Source organism: Rhipicephalus microplus, chromosome 1 (assembly GCF_043290135.1).
Source record: "Rhipicephalus microplus isolate Deutch F79 chromosome 1, USDA_Rmic, whole genome shotgun sequence".
In the NCBI taxonomy this organism is placed as follows: domain Eukaryota; kingdom Metazoa; phylum Arthropoda; class Arachnida; order Ixodida; family Ixodidae; genus Rhipicephalus; species Rhipicephalus microplus.
Genome location: NC_134700.1, coordinates 68,803,910 through 68,825,118, shown reverse-complemented (window position 1 = coordinate 68,825,118; position 21,209 = coordinate 68,803,910). Strand labels below are relative to the sequence as shown.

At 46.5% G+C, this 21,209-nt stretch overlaps 1 protein-coding gene across 3 annotated transcripts in view; it reads right to left on the bottom strand.

Moving 5' to 3' along the window:
* LOC119178754 (uncharacterized) overlaps positions 1-21,209 on the bottom strand; it is a 112,152-nt gene that overhangs the window by 23,918 nt on the left and 67,025 nt on the right. For all 3 annotated transcript variants that reach the window (XM_037429994.2, XM_037429995.2, XM_037429996.2), the window contains one exon: positions 16,504-16,589. In XM_037429994.2, coding sequence (XP_037285891.1) covers positions 16,504-16,589 — 86 coding nt within the window. The remainder of the gene's footprint in view (positions 1-16,503; positions 16,590-21,209) is intronic.

The window sequence follows — 21,209 nt, the reverse complement described above, 5'->3', positions numbered from 1 at the left end:
CCACAGGAACACGCTTTCCAGGAGCTTAAACATCGCCTCCAGACGCCTCCGTTACTTGCCCATTTCGACGAATTCGCCGAGACAGAAATACATACTGACGCAAGCAGCGTAGGTCTTGGCGCCGTTCTTGTGCAGAGGGCTGACGGACTTGAAAGGGTTATTAGTTACGCCAGCCGATCGCTATCCAAAGCAGAAGCAAATTATTCCACAACAGAAAAGGAGTGCCTCGCCATCATCTGGGCTACGTCGAAATTTCGCCCCTACCTCTACGGCAGGCCCTTCAAAGTTGTGAGCGACCACCACGCCTTTTGTTGGCTAGCCACCTTGAAGGACCCTTCAGGTCGCCTCGCACGATGGAGCCTGAGACTTCAAGAGTATGACATTACTGTCATTTACAAGTCCGGCAAAAAACACTCTGACGCCGACTGTCTCTCTCGTGCGCCTGTCGACCAACCGCTACCCGACGACCCGGATGACGAGTACTTCTTGGGAACGATAACTACCGACGACTTCGCTGAACGACAGCGGGCCGACCCGGAACTTAAGGCCCTAATAGAATACCTCGAAGGCAAGACCGCCGAAGTCCCGAAGGTATTCAAGCGCGCACTTGCGTCGTTCTTTCTACGAAACGGTCTTCTACAAAAGAAAAACTTTTCAGCGCTTCGAGCTAAGTACCTCCTTGTGGTGCCTTCAGCTCTGCGACCAGAACTCCTGCAGGCCCTGCACGACGATCCGACGGCAGGGCACCTCGGTGTTTCTCGCACGCTCGCGAGGATACAAGAAAGGTACTACTGGCCACGTCTTACCACCGACATCACTCGTTTTGTGAGGACATGCCAGGACTGCCAGCGACGCAAGACACCGCCGACAAGGCCAGCGGGACTTCAACAGCCAATTGATCCACCTTGCCGACCTTTCTAGCAGATTGGTATGGACCTACTGGGGCCGTTCCCGACGTCGACTTTCGGAAACAAGTGGATCGTGGTAGCTACCGACTACCTCACCCGCTACGCTGAGACAAAAGCCCTGCCAAAAGGCAGTGCATCCGAGGTAGCTAAGTTCTTCGTCGAAAATATCGTCCTACGTCACGGCGCCCCGGAGGTCCTTATCACCGACAGAGGAACGGCATTCACTGCCGACTTAACTCAAGCGATCTTGGCATACAGCCAAACAAACCACCGCCGGACGACAGCGTACCACCCACAGACCAACGGCCTCACTGAGCGGCTTAACAAGACGATCGCCGACATGCTGTCAATGTACGTCGATGTCGAACACAAGACGTGGGACGCCATTCTTCCGTATGTGACCTTCGCATACAACACGGCGGTGCAGGAGACGACGCAGATATCTCCATACAAATTGGTCTACGGAAGGAGCCCGGCAACGACGCTCGATGCCATGTTACCCAACGTCACCGACGAAGAAAACCTGGATGTGAGCGAGTACCTTCAACGCGCCGAAGAAGCCCGACAACTTGCGCGTCTCCGTATCAAGAATCAACAGACGACCGACAGCCACCGTTACAACCTTCGACGACGCTTCGTGGAATACCAGCCCGGTGAACGTGTTTGGGTGTGGACGCCGATACGCCGACGTGGACTAAGTGAAAAGCTTCTGCGACGGTACTTCGGACCGTACAGGGTGGTTCGACGTCTCGGCCCACTTGATTACGAGATTGTCCCCGACGGCATCACGAACTCTCAACGACGCCGATCGCGACCTGAAGTCGTACATGTCATGCGCCTCAAGCCGTTTCATGCGCGTTAACAAACTGAAACAGTGTTTTTTTTTGTATTATAGTTGTATCGTAATTTATTCATTGTACTTTCTAGCATTATTATTGTACCTTCATCTTTAGTTAAAGCATCGCGACGATGCCTTTTTTTCGGAGGGGGGCAACGCCACGTTCCATTTCCTAAGTTTTTGTTATCGTCCCAAAACACCACATCATTCTCAGCGCGAACCGTGCCTGCAGTTTTCGAGAAGGTTCCGGACTGTAGTAGATCATTTCAATAAGATCACGCCCACTGTGCGAACGGTACAGATTGTTCTGGAACCTACGCCGCCGCCAGCGATAACGCTAGAACATTCGACGGCAAGAGTATAAATGCCGACGCGCTTCGCCGCTTGTCAGTTGTTGATCGAAGGCCGACGCTCCGTTCGCCGCTATCAGTCCGACACTGCTATCTGTGCGAGACTGCTGCTGTAATTGGACTTTCCGTTTCCCGGGCACAGGTTCGCCCAAATAAACAGTTAAATCCCAACACGAAGTCTCCTGTCTTCGGCCACGTCACGACCCCGTGACAATATATCTCCACCTGTCGCACTTGAAGCAACCCGGCCCCATGGCAGATGCTCAGCAAAATCGCTTTTGACCCTGTACAGCAGCACATACATTAAGATACCCAAAGAGGACGACGCAAAGCATGAGTGCAACATCTCCAAAAAAGCACAGGAGAGTTGATCTTGTAGACAGATGCACCATCGCAGACCGATGAGGGCTTTTGAACGGGAATAGCTTTTAATGAACTACCACTGTCATGAGGCTTCTATTAAAACATTATTACGCAATCCATGGCAGAAATCACAGTCATAGTCGAGGCACTTACTCTTCCCAACCCAAATGCCTGTTGACAAGTGATATGCAAAGACAGCCAGGTAGCCTGTCAAGCCTTCACGACAGATGACATACAGACGCCCATTGAAGCACCCTAACGAAGCACTTACATGCCCACCCTACATTATGAGTTCAAATACAGTGGAAACCTGGTCACTTGGGGATCAGAAGGAACGAAGCAGCACACCCCATGTCCCATGCAAGTCTCCGAGGCACTGATCTGTCGTGACCGGATTCACCGAACTGAACCGAACCACTCGCTTGGCGCGTTCAGACAGGCGAGAATTAGGCGAGATTCGCAACTGCAGAATTTATCCCAATCCACCTCTTTCCATGACAAGACAAGACGCAGCTCTTGTGAGGCGTGCCCGAGCTCACCCTTCAAGGACACCCATATTCAGCAACCACAAACACAGCATACACGGGTCACATTCTGTGGGACCATGCGGGTGGTCTTCCAACCATGGGCAAGAGCCACAAACACATGCCCACAAACTTGAGACCTGCGACCCTAGAGAAGTGGCTGGTGAACTTCTCCTCCCCAGAAATCATGATGGCACTACTCGGACAATTGAAACTTTCTAGGCCTGTCTGATGGCTAGGCCATGCTTTTTTTTTTATGAGTCGACCCAGGCTGGGGTTTGTTCATACTTAATACATTTTGTCTCTCTCTCTCTTTTAAACGAGGAATGCTGTTAAAGTCAATGCTTTCAGAAGACATGTTTTCTTCCATAAACATATCCTATTCTTCTTTGCAGGAGCCAAAGAGAATATTGAACCCTGTACTCAGAAACACTCCTTGACTTCTACATGACTTGCCACTGCCTCCAAAGCTGCACTAATGGGTTTCGACTAAGCTGCCTTGGGGCGGTGGCAAGTCAAGTTCAAGCCAAGGAGTGTTTCTGAATGTGGGGTTTAGCCCCTACAGTGCACCCATCCTCTTGCCAGTTTTTCTGGGGAAAAAAAAGCTATCTAGACATAAGCAATTTGGCCTGCATTCATTGAATGCAAAACTGCAATTCAACCTAGTTGGAACTTATCTATCTTGAAAATTTTTGCGCAAACACACAGGGACACAGAAGAGAACTCAAATGGTCGCAATCTAACAACTAAATTATTTTTCGAAAAACATTCACTGCATACCCTTCGGATCTGCGCTCTCTGGTCACGAAAAAACAAAAGCACTGTACACATATCATAAATAACGATAAAAAGTTCATTGAATAACAGATATTAGCGAAATTTCTTTGGCTAGTAAGGCTACTGAAGGGTGGCTAACACACTTGCTTTTCTGCTTGTCTATGAGATAGGCCTTTATTATTTCTCTTGACGTCCTGTTTTGATTCCTATATACTAATGTAGCGTTGCTAAAACAAGGAGAGCATGTGCACACATTGCAAAGCATTGCCAAATGAATCTTAGGGCGACCTTTCAGACTTGACATATGCTATTTTAGCCTCGTGTTAATGCACCTGCCTGTCTATTTTACATATACACAACCACACGTCAAAGGTTTGGAATACACCACATTGTATGCACATTCAACAAACTTGAGCTTGTGTTTTATGCTGCATTCCTTATGTATGCTGGTCACTCTGTCACACTTCTGGTTGACCAACGCGCACACTCCTCCAATTTTGTTTTTGGCCGAAAACGCCACCTTTACATCGTACTTTCTGGCCACGTTTTTTATTCTGTGCAAAAGCCTATGTAAATAAAGGATTACTATCACTTTAGAACTTGAACCAGTCATCCCACCTGTTTCCAAACATGGCACCATGTTTGAGCTTTTTTATTAACCTGATACCTACAGTCAACATCACAGAGAATGGATACCCTGCATCCTGGAGCCTAGATGCTTGTTCATGAAACAATGTATGGACATTGTAAAAACAATATTTTAACAATGCAGACCAAAAACATTTTGTAATGATTCATTTCTTGACCAGCTTACAACAATTTGAAGCAAAATTCATGAGCAGCCTTTTGGCCTTAGGCGAAAAGGTTGAACACGCATGATCTGCCAAAAACTCTAGCTGCTGATCCAAAAACTGTAGCTTATTTTCAACCAGTACTTCTGATGTAACTGTTAATCCCTTTCCTAGAGAATTAACAGCATTTATTACCGTTACTCTGAAGTCCTCTTTGTGGACATCGCACCACATCGGGAATGGCACCAAAGCCAAAGTGCATAAATGGGCAAGACTACTGACATATCACTTGCATTCTGTGAAATGGTAAGTCACTTTCCCCCAGGTTTTTTTTTTTTTTTTTTCCCTTGAGCACTGTTTTCGTAACTGCTGGCATGATTGCAAGGTGAAACACTGCATTGGTATGCCATAGTGAGACAAACATTATGTGCAGTCCTCATTGCACAGTGCAGTCATTTCTTGTGCTGATACAAGGCATGACTCTTGTATGAGTTGGCTTGTCACTTGACATAAAAAATTGAAAACCGCTTATGCTTTGCCTTCAAGAGTGGAAGGCAAGAGAGTGATCGGGCTCCATTCACATCAACATTTCGTTCACTTGCCATGCCGCAAGAAAGGAACGTTTGTGCGAATAAGATCCTTTGAAACTTTGTAAAATGCATGCCTACTGCAAGTACAGTTGCAAAGTGTTCGCTTTGAATTCATAAAGCAATACATGCAGCTTCACACTTTGATCATGGTTTCAAAATCAATATACTTTTTTGTGCACAGAACGTTTTGACAAAGATGTCAGATAGGACAAAGAGCGCACTCAAAACAACTTTACTGGTCAGATGGTGGAAATATATGTACAATCTAGAGGTTTAGGAGTTGACACACAGAGAAATGGAAAGTTATGGTGCATGTGTAAAACATCTTATATTCACATTGAATTCACACTTTGACTAAAAATAGACTGCAATACCAACCAGCCCACCTTCCTGTTGATGCTATTGCTGATGATTAATCTTAAATATGCCTAAGAGCTTTTGAAATGGGTGGAACTCTCTATACTAGGGGTCGGCAACCTGCGGCCGGCAGGGCACTGGTATATTATGCAGGCCCTGGCACGAGAGCACGCTCTCTCTTTCCTTGTCACTTCTTATCTAAACCCTAGCAAAATTGCCAATAGAGAAATGTATTGGTGCTATAGAGAAATCTTAATGGTTTTATAGGAGCTGTAGTGATACTTTATTGGTCCTATTAGAATTCTATTGGCGCTATAATAAAGAACTGGGACAACCAGAACTGTGATTTGAGACTAGGTAGGATCATAGGCCTAGCCAGCGAAAGCAGCCACAATGTCCGAGCCGAGTGTCTCATGCTTAGCACTGCCGATGTGGTTGCCGAGCTTCGCATGATCAACTACTTCTTCATTACATATTTCATATTGCATATTTTTGGAGCGCCGTGACGCAGAACAAAACATTGCATCAGGAAAGACGCAACGTCACGTGCCGTCCCGGCTGGTAGAGCGGCCGTTTCTGCATACCTCGTGAGATGGTCGATCGCTACAACAATCCAGCGATTCTCAGCTGATGTATATGGCAGAGGACCATAAAGGTCTATTCCAACCCGGTCGAATGGTCGCACTGGGCACGGTAACGGCTGCATTGGTGCAGTAGGGCGGCTAGGATCGTGCTTGCGGCGTTGGCACTCTGTGCAAGATCGAATGTACTTTTGAACGAATGTGTACATGCCGTGCCAATAAAACCGAAAACGTAGCCTGGCGTAGGTTTTAAACAAACCGGCGTCTGCACACTGCAGATCGGCATGGAAAGCAGCATATATGCTGGCACGGAGATGCCTGGGTATGATGAGTAGCCATTTGCGGCCGTCAGGGTGGTAGTTGCGGCGATAAAGTATTCCATCATGGATGGCGAAGTGGGAGGCTTGTCAATAAAGCGCGAGATGGCGGGCGGGCGAGTGTTTCAGATAGGTAATCCATCAAAGACGCAATCCACGAATCCTTGCGCTGCTCCGCAGCCATGTCGATGGGTCCTGATAGTGGAAGGAAGTTGTCTTGGATGGAGACACTCGCAATATCAGTAGAAGCAGGCAAACGCGAAAGAGCGTTGGCATCAGCGTGCTTCTGGCCTGAGCGATAAATGACCCGAATGTCGTACTCTTGGAGCCGTAAAGCCCATCGTGCCAAGCGTCTGGAGGGATCCTTGAGAGAGGATAACCGGCAGAGGGTGTAGTGATCGGTAACAACATCGAAAGGACGGCCGTACAGATAAGGCCGAAATTTTGTAATGGCCCAGAGGATCATTAGGCATTCTTTCTCAGTTACCGAATAGTTTGCTTCTGTTCTTGCAAGAGTGCGGCTCGCGTACACAACAACATATTCTTGGTAACCAGGCTTTCGATGGGTGAGTACAGTGCCAAGACCGACACCGCTAGCGTTCGTGTGGATTTCTGTGGGAGCGCTTGAATCGAAATGAAGCAGTATGGGTGGTGTTGTAAGCAGTTCACGGAGCTTTGCAAAGGCACTGTCGCAGACTGGAGACCACGCAGATAGATTGCGGTCTCCCTGAAGTAGGTCTGTCAGAGGTGCCATGATCGAGGCGAAATTCCGTACGAAGCGGCGGAAGTATGAGCAAAGTCCAATGAAACTACGCAGCTCATTGAGAGACGCGGGCCTCGGGAACTCGCGAAAAGCACGTAGCTTGGCGGAATCAGGGAGAACGCCATCCTTCGACACGACGTGTTCGAGAATGGTCAGCTTGCATGCTCCAAAGTGACACTTCTTCAAGTTTAGTTGGAAGCCTGCTGCAGAGAGGCAGCGTAGAACCTGTTCCAAACGACGAAGCTGCATGGTAAAATCGGGCGAGAATACCACCACGTCATCTAAGTAGCCCAAACACGAGTAGGATAGTGTCCATCATGCGCTCAAATGTGGCCGACGCATTACATAGTCCGAATGGCATCACGTTAAATTCGTATAAGCTGCCTGGTAACAAAGGCAGTTTTCGGCCTATCATCCGGATTCACGGGCACTTTCCAATACCCAGAGCGTAGATCAAGAGAAGAAAAGAACTCTGCGCTTTGTAAAGAGTTGAGGGCGTCATCGATCCGAAGCAAAGGATAAACATCTTTTCATGTTATTTTGTTTAAGGGGAGATACTACTCGAAAAACGATTTTCTTTAATAAGAGTCTGAATTTAACACAAATTGGCATGCTAATAGTTTTTTCTCCTCTTTTCAAATATGTCATTTATTTTCATGTAGATTGCTTGATTTTCTTTCTGCAGGTCAGATACTGCAAAATTATGGCCATTGTTATGCAACAATTCTGACCTATAAAAATTTGAGATAAAGCATGCAGATATAGCTGACTATGATCCTTTGGAACTGTAGAGTGCAAAAAACTATATAAATTTTGTGTGTAAAAAGGTGAAATACAATAATAAAATAGAAAAATTTACTATGGCTCTAGTTGCCAAGGGCTTTCAATGTTATGTAATTTTTGAAAAACATAATCAAGCAGCACTGACAATCTGAATAGATACTTGCACTCTATGGGCCTTCATCAAGCTATGTGCAAAATTTCATAGAGGTATGACAATTCTAAGTATACGAACTAGCGTGTATAAGAAGCACAGATCACACAAAACTGCAAAAGGAGAAAAACGCATTTGAAAGTTTGAAACCTTTTTTTTTTTTTATCACAGAGTTGTTAGAAATGCATATTCTTTGGCCATAATGTTCAACAGAACTTTGAAAAGCACTGCAAGTTACTAGAACTGTCCTGCAGCATAGGTTGTGCCCTCACGGTCCTTGTGAGCACTCTCTTCTAGCCGTGCCCTTTTCACTCCACGACGACGGTGGGCCCTTGCTTCTGCTGTCAGACGCTCGGACATTCTCTTGATGCGCCTCGCATCGCGGGAATCACTGAAAGTAACTAGATCTCTAGATGGCAGTATGTTGAGCTCTTCCAGGATGTGCTCGAAAGTAGCATGACCCCTGTTGAACCACAGGATTGCCATAGCTGCGGCAGTCTCGACAACCGTTCGGGAGACAAACTTAGTCTTGGGGCAAAGTAGCCAAATTTTGCTGTTCAGGGATTCCGATGTGTTCTGGGTTTTCCCTTTGATGCATCGAGCAAGGAGCTTCTCATCCGTTAGCCGCTTATAAATGGGCAAAACAGCCAATCCCTGTGCTTTTGTCAGGAGAGGTATGTGGCGTGGTGCAGGTTCACCAAGTGCTTCAGCGCGTTGATGTTTGCACCACGACTCTGTTCCTGCAGGGCAAAACTTGTGGCTGCCAGCATTGTCAGTAGAGCATGAGTGGAAGTACGAAGCCCATACTGCAGTGTACATATCCCGTACACTCCCCCTGTAGCTTGTTATGGCAATCTGATAGTATGTTTGGAGCTTCTGAATGGCTGGCTCTTTCATTTTCCGCCCTCGTGGTAATGGCACATGCAGCTTCCGTAGCGCGGTGCCAAGTCTCTTGGCCACATGATTAGTGCAGTCTTCTTTTTCTATATTGACAGCACCATAGACTTTTGACTCTGCAACTGCACTATATGCTTTGCTGTCACCGTCACTCAAGAATGTCATGAAATGCAGTGGGGTGTCATAAGTCAATGTTCTCTGCCAAATGCACATTGCAGCCTCCGTTTCCATGGCATGGGAGGAACAGTCTGCATTTTTTTCACAGACTGGGCCATGGAATGCCTGCCACACTTCCTCGTGTGGGCCCATATCCTTGTGCCTACTGCATGTCAGGCAGTAATTTGATATGACCTCGAAGTCTAAGCAGAGGCCAGTATCTAAGGAGATAACTGCGCCAATCCTGTTGTGGCTTTTGTGGCCCCTCTTCTGCCAAGTGCCGTCGAACATAACAGCCACATCAGTTTCGCCTGCTACTTCTTTCGTCAACTCTCTGGATCGGCGCAAGTTTTCACTCACAGCTGCCATGGCAGCAGTGTGCACCTTCTTTGCTATCGAAAAAAATCCTCGGTGGTGCAATGGCTTTGGTAGTCCAATAATGGAGCAAAATCTCGACAATTGCTCATGCCCAATGCCGACAGCGCGTGCAGCCACCACCGCCTCCACATTTACAGCGAAACTATCTCGGGAGCTCCCACTGTCGTACCGTTGGCTCACTCGGCTGCTGCCGTCTGCCGTAACACGCAGTGACGTATAAGAGCACGAAAGAACAGTCACTGAGCATTCGCTGTTTTCGCAATGAAGTTCGAGGAGCGACGAAAGTCCCTTGCGCTTTTCTGCCGGCTCCCGAACGGCAAGTTGTTGAATACCGCAAGCAGGGCATGCCGCACCTGCCACAAGTGCCGTCAGCAAGAGGGTGTCGCACAAAACTGCCGTTGCACAAACCTCATCGCGCTGTCTTTCGTCTTTTTCGAAGAAGCCGAGCTTCTTTTCCGAAGCACTGACGAAAGAAAGCGCAGCGTCAATCCCTTCATCGCAGCCACTGTCGCTCGCGCACTCGTCGATGCCGCCGTCAGGCCTAGCACACGTAGGCGCGTTCTCGTTCGTCGCCGTCGTTCGGGGCACTTTGCGCCGCCTTCCCTTGAACTTGTGCTTCGTTCGAAACTTCTGCGGTCTCACGTTGCACTTTTTCGGGCTTGTCATCGCGGAAATATGCCTAGACGCGCAGAAAAGCAGACGGACCAAATGCCGATGGCCGCCACCAACACAGCTGACAATGACTCGGCAGCCAATGGCGATGCGGCTTAGGGTGCCGCGCGTTTCAAACTGCTCAAACCATGTGATAAAAAGGCCTCTTTTTTTTTTTTTTGCCCACGTACGAAACTGGCGGTCGTCGGAGCTGTAAGAAGAAGGCCGGACGCAACTTTCCCAACCGATCACGATGGCGGGCGGCAATGCGACGGGGAGCAGCGCGCAGTCAAAGATGGCCAATATCGGCGCAAATTTACGAAATTTTGAGCCACCGTGATGCCTTCATACACACTTTTTCGCATTTTGCGGTTCAAATTCAGTTTTGAAATTTTCACAGATGAAAGAAGAAGGTTTGAAGATTACAATGTAATAAAAATCAGAAATAAGAGAAATTTCGCTAAAAACGCGATTTTTTGACTCGCATCTCCCCTTAAACGACGATCATCTACACAAAAGCGTATCGTGCCATCCTTCTTTTTAACTAAAACAACCGGCGACGCTCAAGGACTGTTTGATAGTTGAACGACGCCGCGCTTTGGCATGTCACCTACTTTTTCATTGATGGCACGGCGTTCAGTCGGCGAAACACAGTACGGTCGCTGCCGTAGTGGTGGATGATTACATGTGTCGATCTGGTGGCATACAGTAGATGTTCGACCTAAAGTAGCGCTGTGTCTAATAATGCGTGGCACAAGTGTACATGAGAATATTATAAGGACTTCAGAGCTTAAAGCCCAATAAAAATGGCACACCTGCTGCTGCACCCTTAAGGCAACGTAGTGGGTGCATAGCAAGTTCGAAAATCTTTCACACACTAAGTGTTTGAAGGATGCACTAGGACTAGAATATCACTATCGTGTTCGACTCTTAAAGCTAAAGCTTAAGGTTCCCCTAATTTTGAACCTAGAAAAAGCATGGCGCTGCGTGGTCATTTCGCTTAGGATTTGCGATTGTCACAAACGACTCCAATTTTCGGATCATCCGCAGACCCCATCTTCCAAGCAAGGGCGCTTTTGTGTTGGGAGGACAACATCCGGCGACTAACGACCCAGCGTGGCGCCAGCTCGTCTTCCCTGCACCTGTATCGAAAGAGGCACGGGCGGTCTAAAGAAAGGTAATTACCCCCAGATGGGACGGGAGCACGCATACGCCACTGAAAAAGTTTGGACTGCATCGGAAGGGCAGTTGACATACAGCCAGCAAGAAGTGCGGTCGTCGGTGTCGCGAGTCTCGCGTAGGCGGCGAGCATGGAGTGACCCGTGCAACGTATTGAGACGGCTTCAATTCCGGGCACCCTCGTCGTCTACCAAGCCGGCGAGATCTTCAGCGACACCCAGTCAACTCCCCTACGCGCACCATGAGCTGGCCTGGTTCGCATGGAACTTTTTATTGTGACTTTTTTTTTTTAACTTAATTTATTATAACTAGCCTTTTTTTTAAATATGTGTGGTTGTGTGCGCTGCGTCGCACGTTGAAATTCAAAAGCGCGACCATGATCTTTTTCATGTAATTTGTCTTGTATCTCTTTTGATTTCCATCATGTCATTAGTTTATTAACATTCCACGTATCTGTGTTCTTTTTTTTTTGTACCTCTTGAAGTGTTCTTTTAGAGCACAGTTTGTTTTATAACCGTTCTTTGTCATCACGTATCAGTTTTCTTCCTCTGCTATTTTTGTTAACTCCTGCCTACGCTCTTGTTTTAATTAAATGCTTGTTCGTTTTGTATAAAATCTCTATGTCTGCTTATGAGTGCGTCGATCAGGCTTATTCATCACCACACGTGCAACCCTGCAAGGGTCGACCGACCTGCAAATAAATTTTAAATGTGCCACTTCGAGGCCTTTCAGGCGTTGCAGGCTGAAGCGTAAAGTGGAAGCCTGCGAGTCTGCCGCACGTCGATGTTGGATCGGCGGGGCCTCACCCGAAGTGTGTGACAGCGATGAAACGAACAGCTCTTTCTTTGTAAAATAATAATCTATCAAGTTTTGTTTGAGTAATGGCAAAAGATGGCCGAAACTTGTCAAGGAGTCTCAAAAGCTCACACCTCTGTTGTGGGTTTAGGCCTTCGTCGATGACACGGTCAAAAATCTTGGCAGTGGAAGGGCCATTCACGGAACTACAGGAGAGGGTGCTGACTTCCGATGATCCATCAGGAACGCCAAGTGTTGCGATGGCTTTGAATGATTCTAATGAGCCAATACATTCACCCCAGAGCAGCGTAATCGTGAATGGGAACGGATTCCCCACAGGCACGTCGGTTGCACCACGTCACTAATGATCAACTTCTCGTAGAAAGGGCGATCGTCCGCAGGTAGAGCATCACCAAGGGGACAAAAGACGACTTGGGCGCGGGCAAAATCAATGACGGCTTGGTGCTGGGAGGGAAAATCCCAACCTAAAATGACGTCGTGAGAACAGTGCGGGAGTACTACGAACTGCACTGTGTAGGGCACTCCTTGAATTACAAGTCTGGCGGTACACGCAGCCACAGGCTGCACAGGCTGTGCAATGGCAGTATGAAGACACGAACCCAAGTAAGGCGTTGTCACTTTTCGAATTGAACGGCAAACTTTTTCGGTGATGACAGAAATGGCGGCACCAGTATCAATAAGGGCAAGAATGGGCACACCTTCAAGAATGGCATTAATTACATTCGGCGGCGAACGAAAAGGGCTTGTGCTTTGCGACGAAAACGCAGTTCTTGCCTCGGGAACTGCGTCATTTAGTTTTCCGCGTCGGTTGTAGGGCGGCATCAGCGCATCTGAGAGGGCCAGCGACGACGTGGAGAAGGAAATTGGCGATCAGAAGCTGGTGGGTGGCTTGGTCGAGGAGGGTGCAATTCAGGTTCGGGAGTGTATGGAGCGTACGTGTGGTCGTACTCATATGGACATGGATTTTCACGTGAGGGGAGTGGGCGGTGGCGGCACAGACGTGCGACGTGTCCGGGTAGACCACACGAAAAGCAGATCGGTCGTTTGTCGGCAGCGCACCACGGATTATGGACTCGGTGGACAGGAGGTCGTGGCGGCTGGGCGGTATAAACAGGAGCAGGCAGTGGAGGCGGCACTCTGAACGTCTGCAGTCGAGGTCGTGCTGCTGCTTCGACGTACGTCAATGGTGCATTGACTGGTGGCACCAGCTGCGGAGGAAGGACCTCAGACACTTGGTCTTGTATAATAGTCCGTAGTGTAGGCCTAAGCGGCGAACTGCGCTCCGGTAGGCCGGAGATGAGTGAGAGTTGGCGGGCAACTTCTTCGTGCACAAAATCTTTGATCTGCGAAAGGAGGATGGGATCTTGCGAGGAAGTTAAGGCGGACATCCATTCTTGGTGTGGGACAGCACGGCGGGCGACGAGACGTTGCCAACGAAGCTCAGCATAGCTTTGGCAGAGCTCTGTAACTTGGGGGACAGAAGCAGGGCTTTTTAATATCAGCATCTGAAATGCGTCCTTGTCGATACCCTTAAAAATATGCTTGATGCGGTCCACCTCAGCCACGTTTGCATCGACATGTTTGCACAAGTCAATGACGTCTTCTATGTAACTGGTGAAATTCTCACCAGGTAGTTGGGATCTTGACTGAAGGCGTTGCTCCGCACGAAGTTTGCGGACAGCAGGACGACCGAAGACTTCGCTGAACTTTGTCTTGAATGCTGTCCAGGTTGGAACATCGGTTTCATGGTTCCGAAGTCACAAGTGCGCAATGCCACTGAGGTGAATGCCGACGGTGGCCAGTCTCGTGGCTTCGTCCCATTTGTTCAAGACACTCATGAGTTCGTAGGTAGCCAGCCAGTCGTCGACGTCGTGATCGTCAGTGCCACTGAATATGGGAGGGTCCCGCTGACGGAATCGCGCCGGTCCACACGATGGCCTGGGGAGCCATAGGTGGGGGGCTTGTGGCAGATGTAGTGGTCATGGTGGCAGGTCGAGTCCGGCTTCGCAACTCAATGATTGTGAGGAAACCCAGCAAACTTCACCAAATATAATAAAGAACTGGGACAACTGGAACTGTTATTTGAGACAAGGTAGAATCGTAGGCCTAGCCAGCGAAAGCAGCCACAACGTCCGAGCCGAGCGTCTCTTGCTTAGCACTGCCGATGTGGTTGCCGAGCTTTGCATGACCCACTACTTCTTCATTACAGCACCAATAAACACCAATTGACCTCACCTATTTGTCACCAATAAGGTGCCTGTAGGTTGTAGCTATTTGTCACCTATATAACCAATACTCGTATTGGCACCATTATGATTTGATAATGACATTGTGATATTATGATATGATATGATATGATAATAAATATTTATTGGTACTTTAGGCAATAGTTATAGGTGCGTATTCGTACTCATAGGCTGTAATAGGTGAGACAAATTTGTTGCCTATAGAACCAATAAACAGTAGCTATTTGTCACTTATAAAACTAGCTGGTGTGAATTGCCACTAGAATCAAGTAATTGTGAGGATGTATGCATGGTATTGGAAGGCCATTCGATCGGATCGCCATTGATCCACACATGGGTGAAAATAGATTATGGATGATTGGTTCAGTTCCAGAGCGTCTACCAGGGCGTAAATCACGATAAAAAAAAACGATTAGCCAGCCGTATCATTTTGCACCCTTGAATGAGCATGCTGCGAGGTCTTGCATACCGTGATCTAAGCGGCAATTGCATGCTTCAGTGAAATTGCCAGTGTCTTGTTTACTTTTTTTTTACATCTTAATTCATAAGCTGTGTGATATTTCACGGCGGCTTCTAGAAAATGAATCGGTTTTCAAAGCTGACCACATTTTCGCCCATAGATCAAAACAACATTCAGAGGAAGTTATAGTGGCTATGGGTCCGTTCAGACGTAATATATAAGCGAGGAACCCCGTGAGCTGAAGTTGCAGACAGCAAGAACGTTGGCAGAATTTTTTTCAGGGGGGCGCCACCTTAATTAGAATTGGGACCGGGCTGGCAAAAGTGGTAGATCGTTATTTTGTGTGATATACACCATCGGAAAAAATACGGGAGGGGGGCACAGGCTTGGTGTGCCACTCCCTGGCTATGCTACTGGCGGATGGTAACCTGTGTGATCGGGTACACAAATGGAGACGGACAGCCAGAAGGAAAGTGATGTGGCACAGATTGTGGTTAGGTTAACTTGGCGAGAGAAGTAAGCTTTAGCAAACACTGGTGCAGCACATGTATGATGCGAGTAAGAAGGTTTTGTTGAACGCGCTGGCCGAACACGCAGAAGACTGGCCATGAAATAGACCAGAATAGGATAAAATTAATGAAACTAAAGGAGAAATACCTGGACTTTCATGCTATATCTTGACTCTCTGACAATTCAGAGCACAGCGCAAATTCTTGAATGTAATGACGGCAACTTTCCGCACATGTAGACACCTATGTCTTATTTTAAATTATACATCATCAGACTATTTGAATGAGGCTTCCGCGCGAAAACAAACATTCTGCTTTCATGTGATCATTCATGGTCGGTGCTCAACTTAACCCCATTGGCTCGAAATAAAAACCCCAACAAAAAAGAAAGAGACAGGTGACAGTGGCAAAGCCTGCTGCTGTGACAGTGTCCTCACGTACGTGGCAACATTTACTGGAACTTTCTGAATTGTGTAGTCTGCAGAAGTCCGCACACATGAAGCCAGAGCAAAACAATGCTATCAAAAAAATGAAAACACAGCAAAGTCACGGTAAAAACAATGCATCCAACTGCTAGCTTTTTTTTTTTTTTGCCAGGGCGAGGAGAAATCACGTGATCCAACCATGCACATCACAGCGATTGCAGCGCTCGCGCCTCCAGTGGTGGGCCTCGTGCCCAATATCAATTTTTAAAACACGAGTTGAAGGAATAACAAGCAGCCTTTGTTGAAGAGAAATCCATTGCTTGGAAGGCAACCATTTGCTTGGGAATAAATATCTCTTGCGTTACTAAGAAACATGAGAAAAACTATCCTTCTAAGTGTGTTTCTCTTCACTACACTGATTGATTGATTGGTTGATTGATATGTGGGATTTAACATTCCAAAACCACCATATTATTATGAGAGACGCCGTAGTGGAGGACTCCGGAAATTTCGACCACCTGGGGTTCTTTAACGTGCACAAAAGTATGAGCACACCAGCCTACAGCGTTTTCGCCTTCATCGAAAATGCATCAGCAGCAGCCGGGATTCGATCCCGCGACCTGCGGGTCAGCAGCCGAGTACCTTAGCCACTATACCACCACAGCGGGGCTCTCTTCACTCCACTGCGCTTACCTTGAATCAATGATGTCGCTTGAAGCTTCAGTGCTGCTGTCGCCAAGTGCTGCCTCAGTTACTCCTTCATTTGGGTCAGCATGTTCCTACAAAGCCATTCATGTACTTATTAAAGCAGACCTCTTGATGCACATGATCTGACCGAACAAAACATGGTTATAGACAGATGGACCAGCGGTGGCAAAAGAATGACAGAACAATCTTTACAGACTGTAATATGTAGCTGTAGAATGAGTCTAACATGGCTATAAATGAGCCTAAAACTTGCTTGCTTAAGAATGCTTAAAGGTTCTATTAAATTAAAACATAGTGTGCCACCAATGAGGCACTGTTGGACATCAAAGTGATAGGCAAGTAATTGCAGGGAAATAATTTTGAGTCAGCATGCGAGCTCTGCAGTATCATAGTCTATTCAAAGAATAGCAGGCGAGCAATCTGAAAAGTGGCATGCATGCGGGTGCATGCAATGAAGTTCACCAACTATGTTTCAGTGATTCTTCCGGAACCCAAGCATCTAACTTCAAGTGCTCTTGACTAATTTGACAAGAGTGTTGGAGCAATATAGAAGAGAGGTGGGGGGACATGCAGCAGTCTCTGCTGGTTGCCAGATATTAGTGCACCAGCCAGAAACAAGGACACCCACTAGCTTTACTTAGGCTACTTTCCCTTCAAGACCACAATAGAAAATAAGGTGTTTATTTCATGTGACAGTGATATCAAATTGTTCGGAATGTATTGGCAATATTATTCTTATGAATTTCTATACTCTAGAGTCAGAAAGCATAACCTTAGACAACACAAGCAGCGCCTTGCATCTATCGGAATGCGGCTGCCACGGCCGGGAGTCAATCCCGTGACCTTAGGGTCAACAGTGAAGCGCTGTTACCACTAAGCAGTGGGTTACAGAAATGACACAAGTCAGAGTATGGATGTGGCATAATACTAACACACAAAGACAACGAAGAGCACTTGTCCTGTTGTCTATTCCTTGTCCGTGTATATGTTAGCACTATCCTACATTTTGACAAAGAATGTATTTTTATTTATTTATTTATTTGAAAATACCTTACAGGCCTCCGTTGAGGCATTGTGTAAGGGGGGCAGTACAAAAAAGTGGACTTCCGTAGTAGTTACAAAAACATAAAGTTCATGAAGAGCGGTCATGTAGCAGATCACATAATAATAGGAGGCCAAGCTAAAATCTAAGCTAAGCTAAAATTGAACATACAACAAAACCCTCAAAAAACAGCACTTCTTTTATACACAAAGTAGATGACACAGATAAATGCCAAGCAACCCTACCTATTCTAAATATCACTTAGACAATGTTGTTAAAAAAAAAACGAAAACTTAAAGGTCCGGACCATCCACTGTGATTCGCAGCCATTCCCCCGACATGGCGTCCGACATCGATCATGGCGTGCCAACATGACAATGACGAAGTTTCAATGCCAGGGTGGTGCCAGACCAGCATAAATCTTAACATGGTCTGGAGCATGCAAACCCAAAGACCACAGCAGGTGATCAGCCATGGGCTTGGCATGCAGATAGGTTATGGCTGCACAATTTAGCCTAGAAAACCCTGATCAGCGTGCACGTCTTCAGGCCATGGTTGGATAAATGACTGCCCGGCTTCCTGCACACGTCCACCAAGCTCGCCTTTTGTCTCTTGCCCCTGATGCTACCTCCGAGCTCCTAACTCTTTCAAACTTCTGCCATTCTTTTTTCTCTTCAATTTCTGCTTTTTTGGTGTGCTTTTTTTCTACCACCAGACTTTCTATTTCTCTTTTTCTTGATACACTCCTACTGATGACAATTTTGTTAGAGAAGTTGTTTGTCTTGACACTGCCACGTCTGAAAAACCCAAGAGATCTGCAACAGTTTCAACCTTTTTTTTATGAGGTAAAGCCAAAAATTTTTGCTGTCAAAATGGAACACACTTTCACTGCCAACAATTTGTAACATGTTAGATCTATTAGATCTTTGGCAAGAAGATCAGCCATTAGATCTATGGAGAGAAGATATTTTATTGAATGTTTGCAATAAACTCGGATTACATTCTCAGTGTTGTGCTCACTCACGGAGCAGAGAAAGCAGGAGAAGGAAGACTTTGAATCGTTCTGAACAACTAACAAAGCCAGAGTCGGAGACAGCTTTTTGAAGGATCTGTTGAATACTGGAAGATTGTCACTTGATGTCTTTAGCTAATAGATGATTATTGAACTCTTTTCTCCCCATTTGACACTGATATGCAGTAACTTCATCAGTTGATGAAGTTCATGATCAGAGGAAGCACCAGTGTTTTCTCCTACATTCTCCAAACATTTTTTTTTGTGCAATCTGACACGTCAACTGGTACAACTTTGAGGAGCACTTCATTCAGAATAACCATGTACAAAAAAAGAGTGATGCCAAAGCTATGCGGCCCCCTCCAATTCAGCTTCACAGTGTCAAGAACTTTTCCACAGTTGTCATGTCACTCATTAGTCTTACTGATCCGAGTGTGCACAAGCTCTCGAAGTATTTCCGCTCAATAATTTTGAGATTCCTGAAACAGCGTTTCGAAATTTCAAGCTCATTATTGTAACAAGAATGTGTCACCTCAGTACATGCAACGGTACAAGCAGCAGGACCATCCAGTAGTGTGAACAATTATTAAAGCAGATCTATTTAAGATACCTTCATCCTCAAGTGTGCAGAATGCAACAACACATCCATCAAAGCTTGCCATTTCGTCACTGAGCTGTGGAAGCCAAGCTCCAACTTGGAAAGCTGTGCGTTCAAATCAAGTGGTGAAACTATTTTATGTCTGCTAGGTGCAGTTTCGTCAAAACCATTGTCCGTAGTCACTGATATAGACCTTATGCAGAACTGCTGCCATCTGTTGGCCGTCATGCGCATGCCACCATGATAGAGGATCGAGCGTTGCGCTGTGCGCACCATCCGCGTGCATACACGTGTACGTATACCTAAGGCATATCGACGTGAGGAGTGTATGAACTAAGATTACAGGCAGTAACACTTAGCCTTGCCCCAGAAGTGGGTACAAACTGCTTGAATGAGCCTAGGACACCACCCTAAGCCTCTACAAGGAAGGTAGTTTAAATTATTCTTGAGTAAGACATGTTCTTGGGCAAGTTAGTTAAAGGCCGAGGGGGTACACAGTAGCAGAAACATGGAAAACACAGATGAGAGAAAAGATGTAGGAGGAGAATATGAGTAACGACAGGAATGTTCGAAAAAAAAAAAAGAAGGGGGGAGCAGAAAGGTTGGGCGCTGAACTTAAACTGTTTATTCAAAAGAACCAGCCACCAGATTAAAATTCTCTGGCCTTGCGTGCATTAAAATCGATGAACACTGTTCCCACTCACGTGTCAAGAAGCTGCAGCTAATTTCGGTAAAGTGAAATAGAAATATCACTAATTCAACCTGTCCCTCTCTTCTTAATATGAAACAGCTCCAATAACTCTCGTGCTAATGTGTTGTTGCTTCTGCCTATTATCTTCACTGCCTATTACTGCCTATTACTTATCTTCACTGCCTATTATCTTCTGCCTATTATCTCTCACCAGCCAAGGCTCTAATATGCAGGCTATACAGTGTGCAGGTAAGTGCACATTTCCTTTATTCGTTAAAGATAATTCATGCTCCGAAGCTCGATCGTTAACACAACGTCCAGTTTGGCCCACATAAGTCTTCCCACACGACAGCGGTATTTCATATACGACAGCTCTCACGCATTTCACATAAGGTCTGGTGTGCTTCTTCAGGCATTCGGGCTTTTTGTAAACGCGGCTGACCCGACGACACAGTCCAACCAATATGCATGGTGCCGAAAAGACTACATGCATACCATACCTACTCGAAATCTTCTAGAGGCAGTAGGAAATTTGGTCAATGTAAGGCACGACTGCAGGCTTGCCTCCTTTTTGAACAGGGCTTGATGTTATCCTTTTGGTTCCCTTCACCTTCTGAAGAAGGATTTTTTGAGGCGGCCACTACGACGGAGCTTGGGAAGCTGGCTGAATACAGCTTTGCCAATCGGCTATTAAGACTTTCCTGCATGGAGTGAGAACACGACTTCATGAGGACAGACTTAGGACAGTTGGTTGCAATTGCTCTCTTGACTTTTTTCGAGAGGGCAGAATCGTACGGGAGCACATCTTTCTGTGCGCATGGGCTGCACAGCCAACAAACATGGTTTTGGTCAAATGCTAAAGCCAGGTTTAAAAATTAAAGAGTGCTATGGGAAAGGGATTCATGCGTAAAGAGCATGCCCTTCCCAGGATGCAGCCGAAATGAGGCTCAAACGTCGCTAAGGTGGCGGTCCCACTCCGGCGGCACCCGCTCTGCATTTCAGTCATTGTTTGCTGACACACCACGCTTACTGCGCTTACTTTGTTGATGTGAATTGTATTGCATTACAAAGCTTACAACCTCTATTTCCTAATGACAGCTAGTATTGTTGCCTAGTCTCAAGCAATATTGCATAGCAATGAGAACAATGCAAGCAAGAACCACTGTTTTTGCTGTACAAGCCATCGTTGTACTGGCCGTGGGGCGAAACTGTTTAACATAACCAAATGAAATTTGCTGAGCCTCTTAAAGAAGCATTATACAAGGTTTCTATGAAGAGATATAGCCAGTAAAGCAATTGTTAAGTGCTGCATATAGAGTTGGGCAAAACAATGCAAGTTTTGGGTGAA